This window comes from Pithys albifrons, chromosome 7, assembly GCF_047495875.1.
Source record: "Pithys albifrons albifrons isolate INPA30051 chromosome 7, PitAlb_v1, whole genome shotgun sequence".
Classification (NCBI taxonomy): domain Eukaryota; kingdom Metazoa; phylum Chordata; class Aves; order Passeriformes; family Thamnophilidae; genus Pithys; species Pithys albifrons.
This window is the reverse complement of record NC_092464.1, coordinates 15,157,003-15,169,941: the sequence shown is the minus strand read 5'-3', so window position 1 is coordinate 15,169,941 and position 12,939 is coordinate 15,157,003. Positions and strand designations below refer to the sequence as shown.

The following is a 12,939-nucleotide window of genomic DNA, read 5'->3' as shown; positions in this document are numbered from 1 at the left end:
TTAAAAAGTCCAATTTTGTCTAATTTCCTTGTCATTCTCATTAGGCAAAGGGTAGCAGAAGTGGGAAGGGAGATTCATCTCAGCACATTTGATTAATCTGCACATATGCAAGCGAGAACACTGAAGTGAGAGGCTGTGCAGGTCACACAGTGCCCTCCCTTCTCCACTAGCCTGCAGCATATTTATTGCCTAATTATGCAGAGCCATGAGTTAGATACTACAAAACAAACCAATCAATTTCCCAGGGTGGTATTTCTGGAAAAACTATGTGTGAGCAAAGGATGGCTATAATAACCAATTGCTGCTGGAAAGGAAAAGGGCATGGTAATACATCCAATTGGGAAGTTTCACTTACAATACCTTTCTGTGGTGGATAGTCCCTCTAACTACAAACAGGAATAATGAGAGGTTTGTTCATGACTGTATCAGTTGGTCAGTGATATCTACAAAATACTCATTCAGATATTCTTCTAACCCAGATGATGGCTATCCAAAGGCAAGTCAGAGGAATATCTTCAGTTCTTGACAATAAATAATCTTTACTCCCCAACAGAAAGGATAATTACATTCAGCTGTGATTACCTGTAATAGATTAGGTTTCCTAGAGAACCACCTTTGTGACTTTACATACTTTAGCTATAACATACTTTATAATATACTTTAGTTATAATTCTCTCTCTTGTCATTTTTGAAGACATGCTGATATTAAACAGAACAATCTCTTCCCACATAAAACAGCTAAATCATGAACTCATGATTACCTGTGTGGTCTTGAATTGGCCCAGTTTTGCTGGTCAGGATTGCCCACCTTAAATCCACCTGGTTATCGTGCTCCCAGTGGCACAAAGTCTTTTGGGATCCCCAGCCAAAGGCACAGTTGAAACTGTATAGTAGTGGCAGCTCTGCAAGGAAAGCGAAAAAGGGGGTGGGGCAAAATGTGATTATTAATTTTGTGCTTCAAAACAAATGCATACAACTGACCATTAACAGAACCATTCCTCCCTGAAGCTCTGAGAAGCCATAGCAAGAACATCCCTCCTGGGAAAGAGTGAAAAACTACTATTTTTTGTAAATGATGTGGTTGTGTCTCGTCACTTTATGACCCATATTTGGAATTTTTTTTGTGGTTGCATGAGTTCTTCTGATTTGCCCTCTTTAGCTTATAGCCACGTTGTAACATATATGACTCATAAACACAGTTCTGGCTTACTTACCAGATATACTTTCTGGTTGACAATATTTCTTTGCACTGCAATGGTGCAACGTTTTGCAATGAATTGCAATGAGACTCAAGCAAAAATTAGAAAAGACAGAAACATTAATGGAATGTCCTTGGCAGGAAGGACTTCTGGTGAAATCTATAGTACGTGGCTTCAATAAGGAACTTATTTCAGCATCTTCCAGACAGTTAAGTAGGCCCACAAGATGGCAGCATTGAAATGGACAAATTGAGAGGGAAAAGGGACAAATGTGGCTGATTGCCAAATGAACTCAAAATAAGCCTCAAAACAAGCTCTGCATAAAACAAGGGAAGTCTGGTATTATGGTCAGGATGAGATCATATCTTGTTTTCAGCTTCTTTTCAATTCTGCCCAAAGGTTTAATACATAGTAGCTTATTTTCTTCAATAGAACTTGGAATTTAAATGGAAAGATTATACGAAGATAGCATATAAATCCCTTGCATTTCTTAGTTTCAGAAGCAGTTTGAAATCTTTTGAGCTTCTGCTTCCTAACCATTGGTATGAACTTTTATCTCACCTTGAGCAATGACAACTCCCAGTAGAGTAATACCCTTCCCACAGCAATGTGACCAAATCTTGGAGTCTTTTCTCAGTCATGACTCACGCCTTATTAAAGGAATAATTTAGGTTTTCTTTAATGTGATGCTTTGTGCAAGTATGAACTAAGAACAAAGGACTCTGTGCTCCCATCAATATCAGCTCTGAGGGAAGAACTGTGTTTCTTGTCCATTATTAATAAAAAAAAAGCCAGGAAAGATAATGCAACCCCTAGAACATGTTTGTTTATTGTGGGAAAATAAGGAGAAATATGGGAAGTGTGTTGAGACCTGTGGCTGGTCAGACCTTCCAGGTGGAGCTCTTCCCATCTGAAGAGGCAAAGACCTCCTTCTTGTGGTGAGCTGCCAGGGAAAAATGGGAGGCTTTTGAACTCACAACCCAGATTTTAATGGAAAGTAAACTAGAATAATCATTTCATCAATACAGAGAAAACCTTGGGTGAGTAGGCTGAGATAGAATGGATACAAAAGGGTTTCATCCATCATTCTCTCCATGCCTGCTGTGTCCTTGTTTGGCAGGTCCTTGCTCCCAGACATAGTTTTAACTCAACTCACTGGATTCCTGCATTGCAGCTACTGTGCCCTCTCCCCTCTGGACCCTAGAAAATTTCATTCTGTCGGCAGAGAGGTCTGAGCACAGCAGTTCCTCCCCCTCTGCTCTGCCTGTCAGTGCCTTGGCTGTGCTGTGGTATCTCTCTGCTCCAAGCCCTTGCTCTTCACTCCTTCCTTTCATCCTCCCCATCCTGCCTGCCTCCCCCCTCTCTCACGCTGGCCTCCAGAGGGGTCTGCTCCACATTGTCACGAATGCAGTGTCCTAGTTGGGAACAAATGAATTAAACAGATAATGTCTGGCACGGGAATTCAATGTGGAGAAAAGATGTTTCCTGGAGCACCCTAGCCATTTCTAGGAAAGAGGCAGATTGTGGTGAATAATCTCAGTTTGGGCTCAAAATGTTGAAGAAGCAGAACTCAGCCTAAGCACAGGAGTGCAGAAAGACAATCCATTATGTCTCTTTCTTCAGTATATGGACTTTTTTCTAGACAATGCAGCTAAGATCAAAGACATCTTGCCCAAAAGGGGACATCTGAAAATCAAGGGACTTTTTAAAGAAACAGAATGACATTGCAATGAATTAAAGGGTTTTAAGATCATGAAAAATAGCCTTTCATTGACAAGGAGGCCTAGGGAGAGCTATATTGCATGGCTTTGACATCAGAGCCATGAGACAGAACTTTAGAAAAGGTTTTAGAAAACGTAAAACAAAATTAATCTTATTAATCCAAAGGATTATATCATGCAAAGCTAGTGATAGTCTGTGTGGTATTTAAACCACAGGCAAGGAGCACAGTGGTAGATAGATCATATTCATCTGAAGATACCACACAGCATAAATGAGCATGTAGCACAAACAGATTGAAAGGAGTAGTATTGTTCAACTCTGAATAAAAATAAATAGCAGAATACACAGGAGAAGTAGGTAAATGAGTGAAGAATCCGGCAAAGAAAGAATACAATATTCTCTTTTCTCCATTTCATAGCCGAAGAACTGTGAGATATACAGTGAAGTTCAATGTGAATCTAAGGAAAAAAATTCTCATAGAATGTGAGTGGTACTTGTTCCTCCTTTGCTGCTAAGGCTGAGCACAATTCAAAAAGAACTGGACACTGAAATGAGTAAAGAAAATATCCAGAATTTATTTGTTAATTCTAAAGGGCAGGAAGTGACAAAAGGCTTTTGCCTTATGCTGTAATGACAGTTCTGAACATTGGGATTAGAAAGAGAATTTCAAACAGAGCTAAATTTCACAGACCCATCTAATAAATAGTTTCTTACACTTTCATTTGAAATATATAGTCCAGGAAATTGGCAAAGAGCCTAAGTCTGATAAGCTTTGGCCATGCCTGTGTTCCTTGGCTTCAGACTCAGAGGCAGCATGGTGTAGCATAAAAATGAACTTGTTTTCCATGCGGAAGTTTCCACTGAAACTGAGCAGAATTTGACCAGTAACCTGCTCTCAGTTAGCTATTTCTTGCTAGGTTTCTATATTTTTCTCAAAAGTGATTGTGTTAATATATTCCTTAGACAATCACAGCAATGAGATTGAAGGTCAAAGACAAGTAATTTCAGAGGGCTCTTATTTTATGGGCTCCTTAAACATGCCATCTCTTATTGCTTATTCTTATGTCTCCTCCAATCCTTCTTCCAGGGACCCATAAAAAGAAAGATAGACCTGCTAGCCAATTAATAATGGACACTTGTAGAATCAGGGTACGTTCATTATGGTTCAGTATGGACAATGGATCTGCCCCAGCACAAGACAGACTAGCTCAGCATTGCTATTTAAGGTCTCAGGGGGCTGGTACAGTAGCTCACAGCAAGCTACAGGCAGTCTGTGCTCTTTGTCCTTGAACTATAGTTTGGCAGCTCTGGTGGAAGGAAGGAAACTAGGGATGAGTAGCATTTGTTGTGCTCCCTGTGCAGTGCTGGTCCATTTGCCTGATAGGATAATTCTCCTGCCAATAGGTGATTGATCTCCTGGTTTGTGTGTATTGAGAGGATGAAGAAAACCAGCTATTATGTAATCAAATAGCAGCAGCTCAGATGAGAATCTGAGAGGGAGATGTGATGAAATCCCATATGCCTTTTTCAAAATGTAGGGTATGTGATGCTGAATTAAAACAGATTTATCCTCTCAAAAATAACCAACAGCTGTACTTCTTGACCACATCTTGCTCACAGCTGGGACCAATACTGTACACGAACAAGAAAGCAATTTGAAAATCTAGTTGAGTGAGTTTCTTGCAAGTCCATCAATCTTTTGTGGCCCACAGACTTGGACATATTTTTACAACTCCTCCAACAAGAGGCAAGAAAGAGCATGATGGCATTAAATATGCTATGAAAGTTCTCTATAGGATGTTCTTGCTAAAGGGTAAAACAACATTAAAATAGGAAATTACAAACATAATTTGGACCACTTCAAAGTAGTATATTTGGTTTGATTTGTATTTGCATTTCACCTTTTTATACCACTTATGCTGGCAGCACAGAATTACCATAAATGATAGTAAATGATAACTTCACTGCTTTAATACCCCTTTACTGATGCCAAGTTGCCCCACCATAAGTGAGAATCAGACCTATTCTACCCTTAAATTATTTCTTAGCATAGATTTTTAACTCAGGATTTCTTAGTTACATTTTTCTGAAAAAAGCTATTACACGTGCAAAAAACAAGGTACTTTACTTCTTGGAATAGTCTGCTTTACAAAGGACTTAACGCACTGAGAGTACGTAATGTAAATGAACAGCTTGCTCTGTACGTAAATAGCGAAGAGACAAGCATTTCAAATAGTCCTTTAGCATTGAAAAAGATGTGTTCAAAAAGACTGCATGTTAGAAAGTCCTAAGGCTGAGGTCTCAAATGTATTTACCTCTACAGACAGATTTGTTGAAGGCATTTTTTTAAGCTTGAGGAGGAAAGTAGACCCTCTCTTACCAAAAAAAAAAAAAAAAATCCAAACCTTTAAACATTTTTAGCAGTTTGAAATCATGAGTCTTTTTTTTTCCTTTCAATTCAGTCCCCTTGAAATGAACTGTAAAAGTCTCCTTGATGAAAAGCTTGTTTATACACGGAGGCTTTCCAGCTATTTGCACTTAACTGTTTCCATAGTGTATGAAAGCTGGTTGGAATGGGATAATCTCAGGCTTTGACACATGCAAGCATGTTAGTCTGGGATAACAAGATTAGGGGTATTTGCAGGCTTGAATACAGGCAGTAGGACAGCGATACACAGCATTGGCACCTAGTGCAAATACCTGTGCCATGGCAGGTGCTGCTGCCGAGTCTAGGACTCTGTTCCTTGTCACTGTGTCACGGACTGCTGCGGTCAGCACTGGCACCCTGTAGCTCCTGCAGGGCTACCCACTGGAGCCTGCAAACTGCAACTGATCTGGAATAGTTCCTTGGCTTGGAGTTCATCCTTTACCTCATGGTGCAATAGGATCTTAAGGTAAACCAGGCCTCAGAGGGAATTAAGGCCAAAGCTGAAGGCTCAGTCCTTGATGTGTTAAATGCATACCTTGTTCAGCTTGAGAATAGCTGAATGAGTGCACTACTGCACAGCCAGCTGAGGGCCAGGGGCCCCTGAGCAGCCCTGCAACTTCAAGGGCAGTTTAAAGTACATTATATGCAGCTGACACAGCAGACTCCCTCCCAGCCCTGTGGCCCCTCATTCCAATGTTTCATTGTGCCAGCCAGGTCCGGCCATGCCCCTTCAGCAGAAGAAGTGTTTGCACCACCTCCATTCCAGGAGGGGTTTCCCCATGTTGAGGGAAATTTCTGTCTGCCCCTTTTTGGGAGTTTTTTGGCTGATTTTCAGTGAGGAATTATGAGGCAGCTGGAAACCTTTATGTCTTAAACTGGAGATTCTGGAAACTTTATTCTTATTTATTAGTGTCTGACTGATCTCTATCTATGATCTTTGTAATGTATTGCCATGTGGGAGCCTGGAGTTTGGGATGTGAACTCGTCCCATATTCCCTGGAAGGAAACGGTTCCTACCAGCACAATGCAGGGAAGTAACATTGGCATACTTTGAACAGAGACTCAGAAACTCCTTTAAACGAATAAAAAACTTGGCACATCACAGAGTAAGAAAGGTGGTGCAGGAGGGAAGTAAGGAGAGAAAATGAGGATATCTTAATCTCTGGCAGTAACAGCCAATCTGTTACAGGAGAGCCCCACCCAAGCCAAGGGGATTAAACACAACCTGCAAACTCAGCTGGCAGTAGAGAGGAGGTAGTAAAACTGCATTGCAAAGAGGCATTTTCTAAATTTAAAATTTGCTTAAATGCAAGAAGACATTTTAAAAAATACTCCGAAATGTAAAGAAATCCTTAATTTCATCAAAATAGAAACCTAAAAGGTCATTTCAGACATAAAAAGTTAAGTGCTTTACTTTAAATCTGTTGCACAAAATCCTTTCTTCCTTGCATCCCCCACCCCTTTCCAAACTGTGGGATCAGCAGCAGCCCTCCATCCCTTGAGCAAGGCTGACTGTGGAAGAGCACAGGGTGGAGAGGTGTCCTGTGAGTGTGGACCAGCTCGCTGTTGTGTTTCTCATTGCACCAGTGCTCCACAATCCCCCTGTGCTCATAAACCAGGGCAGAGCTAGAAATAGTGTATGCTGACTAAGCCAACTGGATGACCCTGGAGACAAATTTTGAGGAGAGTAAAAGCACTGGCCTCTGCAATATCAGAATGCAGAGGCCAAGAGTGGGAACAACATCTTAGCTAAATCAGCTCTATTTCTTAATCAGGTCGACACCATCACTGTCCTTTTGGAAACTTTTGCATTATTAGTCCCTTTCACTTGAAGCAAGAGTGGATTGTGTCACATGGTTGAGGAAATAATGACAAACACCCACCCTGTTAATAAATCATTTGCAAGACTGGGTCTGACTGTTCCTTAATGGAGGAAATGGGAGTAACTGAAAACTGACCTCTACCACTCCACAATTATTGTCGTAAAGGATTTTTAACTGGTGCTCATAGTTTTTCGAATTTGGATTTTCTGTCCAAATATATCCTCTCCCCCACTTCCAGTAAACTGTACAGGATATTAAAAAAATGGTACGAAAGCTGTGGAAGCAGCAAACTAAAAGAATTTAAAAGCTGCTAGTTATTGTATTAAGTAAAGAGGACCCGCTGCCAGTGACAACTTGGTTTTCCCTTTTCAAATTCATGGTAGCAGTTTATGTAACCCCATTTTGAGAAAACTTGCTAGAAAACAATATTGTAAAACTGCCAGCTCCCTGGTGGAGAAAACTGGCAAACTTTACTTGTCTTAGTTTTGTAAAACCATGGGTATAAATAGTGAGTGGGCCTGTGTGACTCTGTTTTTGTTTTACGAGACTTTGCAAACACACTTTGTGTCACTGACATGCCACATTTAAACAGTGCACTGTGTGATTAAGTTAGTTTAATTTTGTCAGCATTTGGCATTTGCTGATGCAGAAGGAAATCTTGTTCTCTGCTGTGTCTACATGTGGATGAAAGGAATAAAATATTTACTGTACAGAGCTAAGAGACCAGATGCTTCTTTACTTCAGAGACTTTTAAGGAATGGAAGTCAGGAAGTGCTGCAATTCATTATTTTGTCTCTGGCATGAAATTTGGGTATGGAATTTATTATGGTTTTAATAAGAAAAAAGATTTTTACCTGGTTGTAATGTATTGTCAATTACTGTTGGCTTTTCTGTATTCAGCACTGTAGTTCCACCTGGAAAATAAATTATGTGTATCATGATACATGGGACACAACAAAGGACACAGCAGTCATTAGGAATATCCTATATATAAACCTGAAATATTGCCATCTTTATTAGACATGTAGGTAACTGAGTATGTGAGCATAAGCATTGAAAATATGACATGAAAGGCCTGGTTTCCTTTATCAAGAGAGAACACAAGAACTCTTCATTATATAAAGCTGTATATCTTTGGAGTCCTTGCAAACACTAACTAAGTAATCCTCACCATGTCCCTGTGGCTGTCCTTGGTTTATAGACACGGATTTGCTCCAAGACGCATGAGGAGTCAGCACGTGATCTTTATGGCACCTTCTAGGAGTTATTATTTCGTGCATTTACCTGTGACATGTTGTTTCTCCTATCAGGGATGTGAGGTCCTCCAGCCCCTGCCATACTGGCTCCTCCCCATATGTTGTTTCTCACAAGAGAGGTATATGGGAATTTCAGGATTAATCTAAGCCAGGTCTCAAAGTGAAAGAGGAATTAAGGACTTCCCCTTGGTCCTTTTCTTCAAGCAGATAAACAAGAGGTGAGTGGGGTCATGGCCCTCTCCTAAGCTCAGTAGTTGTTATTTTTAAAATACTTGACTTTTTAAAGCAAGCCTCATACTATTGATAAAGGAAACAAAAAGGAAATTAGCACAATTATAAATGCGCAGTGGGGTGCTGATTACCAGTCAATGGCTCCTCTTTTCTCCAGCAAGCAAGTGCTTAAAGCATTATAGAAAGAGTGACTATGATGACTTCCAACGAGAATGAAAGCTGTATCAGCTTTATGTTTGTGAGAATGACCTGATGGGAAATGCTATAAGACACGCAAATAGAGTAGCTCTGTATGGGGTCCAAATAGAGCAGGAAGGAATGTGGCCTACAGCACAATTACAGTTAATTGCAAGGGAGGCTTCATTGTGATACTCACATATGTACAAGTGCTGTCACGAAAGCGACTCTAACAGTCATACCCACGAGAACGTGGGTGCCGCACTTGCAGTGGGAAAGGATAAAAGAGGGTAAGGCACAGATGAAATCCCACTGCCCTGGCCTGATATCCTTAGAGGGCCGCAAGACTTACATACTTGCCTTCTATGCATTTTGGAGGAAGAAAAGAATGTTTGCAATGAATTTATTGGTAAAATCAGTTCTGTTTTAAGTAACTTCATACCTACAATGCAGTGTTTCTCCAGTGTCACGGATTGCCTAGGGTTTCTAGGTGTTGTAATAATAAATTATACTAACGTGTCTGAACTTTTGTAGAAGGGTAATGTAATAATTTTCAATATTAGTACTGAAATAGGTTCGGTTCCCCAAGAGTTGGTGCTCAGAAAGGCCAGTGGCTGTTCCCTTGTCTTAGAGATTATAAACTGTTCCCTAAGCACAATCTGCAAAACTGCCAGAAGATTTTTCTTCTGCTCAATAAACTTCTCCTGAGGGGCATGTGGGATGCAGTCCTGAGCTTCTTGGAGAGACTGAGTGAATGTGGAAGATGCTTGAACAGATCTCTCTTTCCCCTCACACAGCCTCCATCTATGTGAATTATGTCTCTGCCTATAGGGCTTTGTAAGACTATGTAGGTCTTTGCAGGAATCCCCAGTGTTTCCTTACCTGGCTTTTTCTTTTCCAAAAAATAAATAAATTACAACGTTTGGTTGCATCAAAAGCTTTCTGAGCTACCTTAACACAATACAGACTATTTTATCAGACTCCCTGCATGGCTGTTTTCAAAAAAGACTAAGATTCATCAGGGACACTGATGTGAAAAGCAATGACAGTGACCGTGCACTGTCTTTTCCATTCAAGACTTATTTTTTCAATTTAGGATTTGCAACATGCAATTGCAGGAGACACTGGCAAAGCTCAGAAAGGGTTTGATACTGAAACTGCACTTTCATTAGTATCTGCTGCCTCATGTTCTACTTCATTTGTCTCTGTCCAAAATGCCAATCTCCTACCTAAGCTTTCCCAACATCCTCTAGGGCAGCTATTGCCAGATTTTAATACTATTTTATATCACGGATATAAGAAGCAATAAACATTTATTACATAAGCCCATGAGGGAGCAGTGATGAAATAACTCATGTTGCTGCATCTAAAACTAAGCTCAATTACTGTAGATGTACAGATCTCATCAAACAGACCCAGAGATTTGTGGAAAAAACAACCTCCAAGAAGAGATCGAAAACACAGAGGTGCAGTGTCAGCTCTCTAGAAGGACTAGTGGTTCTGTGCAAAAGTGTGAGGATTTGAAACCTAGCAAGCTTCCTCTGCTCCAGCTGCAGATGTCTCTCCCTCCTATTTTTCTGCTCATGATGGCAGCCTGGAGAACATTAGCCCTTGCGAGGCTGTAATGCATTGTTGGTGGGGAAGCTCATGGAAATATTTCTGGTAGTATGAGTGTGTGTGAGTATGCATTGATGAAACAAATCTGTTTTGTTTCTGTCTGGGAAAGCTTTGGGGATGAGATTTGAGTCCTATACTAAATTTTAGGTAGGGAGGTTATTTGTAAATCTAAACAGTATTTAGAGTTCTTCAATCTCTGACAATAAACCACAAAAGGATTGTCTGCCTTTTTTCTTAATAAGAGAGTTTGATTAGGACATTTCACCGAGCCACACACACACTAGACAAAATTCCTACTAAAAAAATTTCCCTCTCTTCCATCTTGTCACTATTATTTGCTTAAAAAAATTACATAGCTGAGAAAACAATCAGAAGTATTGCCATGTGTAAAAGGCAGATGTGTATGTTTTGACAATACTAACAATAGAAACTGCATACCAATGTCCATTAATGTTGAGTGATTAAATCTATGCAAACATTTAGCTGCTGATGGATATGAGCTACAATGAAGCTGCAATGGAATGAGGATGGTTTCTGCACCTGTCAGTTGGTAGTCATCACCTGTGCCACTGTGACAGTTTGCCTGGTCATCATCACATTCATCCACAGGCTTGCCTTCAGAAACGGTAGGGACAGCGGTAGGAGCTGAAATGAAATCCAGTCACTTGGTTAGAACATGTGCTGGGGAACCAGCATGCAACTGGCAGTAACATTTTGATGAGCACCATATGCTGTCTTTATGTGTTTTATCTGAGAACTGAAGTAACTCTACTTTGCAGATTGGTTAGTATTTCTTTGGAATGGGGAGTGTCTGTTTCCCCTCCTGCACAAAGGCACTCTGGTGTATCTGAGCTCAAGGGCTGAGTGGAGGTGAGCAGCAAAGCCCCAGACTGCCTATTCACTGGCTGGTGGGTGTTTATTGCTCCTACCATGGAATAGTGAAAGGCTGGTAAGGCAGAATGAGAGCCTTGGGCAGTTGTGTGGAGGGGGAAGAACCCTTTAATTTTATTGCTGGCCAAAGTGCCTGTCAGTGGGCCTGCAGAGTGGAGTAGGAGGGGTGCATGCTCAAGCTGGTAATTCTCTGGCACCCACCACACTGCTGAAGAAACCTCTCTGCAGAACTCATGTAAGAGAGGAAATGTCTGAGCAGAGTTCTGGTAACAGTGGCTGGAAAGCACTGTGATGTAGAATTGCTTTGTGCTCAATAAGGAGACCTGGAAGGAGTTTCTTTTGTTTTTTTGTTGAACTTATAAATAATTAAGACATCAGTGATGTCAGTCATCCCTCCTGGCCACCTGCCTGCTTCTCACCGGTGATGGCTTTCCGGTAGCTGCTGCCTAACCCATAAAAGTCTGAATTTTGTTAGTACAGTTAAAAGTTTCAGATTTGTGTAAGATGCCAGAAAACACATCTATAGCCCAGTATCTACAAAGAATACCACATCTGGAAAATCAGAATACAGATCTGTGGTGTTGTGTTTAAGTTTATATTCTCTGCCGCACGTATAGTTCCCTGGCTTAAGATAAGCACTCTCGGAATGTGATCCAGGCTTTTGTCTGTTCTCACCTGCTGTTACTTTCATTAGCAATCTTATTCATTCATTATAAACTAAGCAATAATGCATGTCTTTTGCAGATTCTTCCTTTTCCTTCTACTGCCCCCAGCACCCGCTGGCCACACAAGATCACATACACTGACTTCTTGGCCTGAAAATGTCAGGAGAGGTGGTAGTTTTTGAAGTAGCTATATCCTGGGATGAAACATGCTTCTTTAAGACCCAGACCTATGCTTTACAGGTTCAATCTATCTCTAGTTAAAGAAACAGTTCTGTAACTATTATGAATTATGCAGAGCATTTGTTCCCCACATTGCTATAAAAAAACCTCTAGAGGCTCCCTTTACCTTTCTACATTCAGGTAAGTTTCTTATCTTGATCTTTGTGTCCCTGTATAGCCTCAAGCTTGCCTACATCTCTGCCATCATTTCATATATGCCCCTCTGGGATGCTTCAAACACACAAAACTTGCCCTTGCTCATTACTGCTGGAGAATCACAGACTATTCTGAGTTGGAAGGGACTCACAAGGATCACCGAGTTCAACTCTTAAGTCAATGGCCCATACATGAGATTGAACCCATGACCTTGGCATTATTATAACCAAGTTTTAACCAAGAACTGATTGCTACTACTCTCTGTGCCTACCTCCTTGCTTTTTTCGTCATCTCAACTCTTGCTCAGTAAATCTCAAGTGACTTCTCTTCCTTCAACTCTCTTCTTAAGATGCAGTGATTCAACTTTTCTTATCATGCTTCTCCCATGGGTAAATGGGAATTGACCTCACCTGTTCATGGGTGACCTGCAGGTGAGCCTACATTAAAAGTACAGCACAGCAGAAAGACAAATGCAAAGAGATGTGTCCTAGGATAAAAAAATGTACTTGCTTTTGCAGTTTGCCTAAAAGAAAAGTCTTCTCCATCTCACTGCAC

At 40.7% G+C, this 12,939-nt stretch overlaps 1 protein-coding gene across 1 annotated transcript in view; it reads right to left on the bottom strand.

Annotated features, from left to right (window-relative positions):
* The window catches only part of NRP1 (neuropilin 1), a 112,871-nt gene that overhangs the window by 10,525 nt on the left and 89,407 nt on the right, over positions 1–12,939 (bottom strand). Inside the window, 3 exon segments of the mRNA XM_071559933.1 lie at positions 762–902; positions 8,027–8,086; positions 10,994–11,098. Of these exon segments, the coding sequence (XP_071416034.1) occupies positions 762–902; positions 8,027–8,086; positions 10,994–11,098 (306 nt within the window).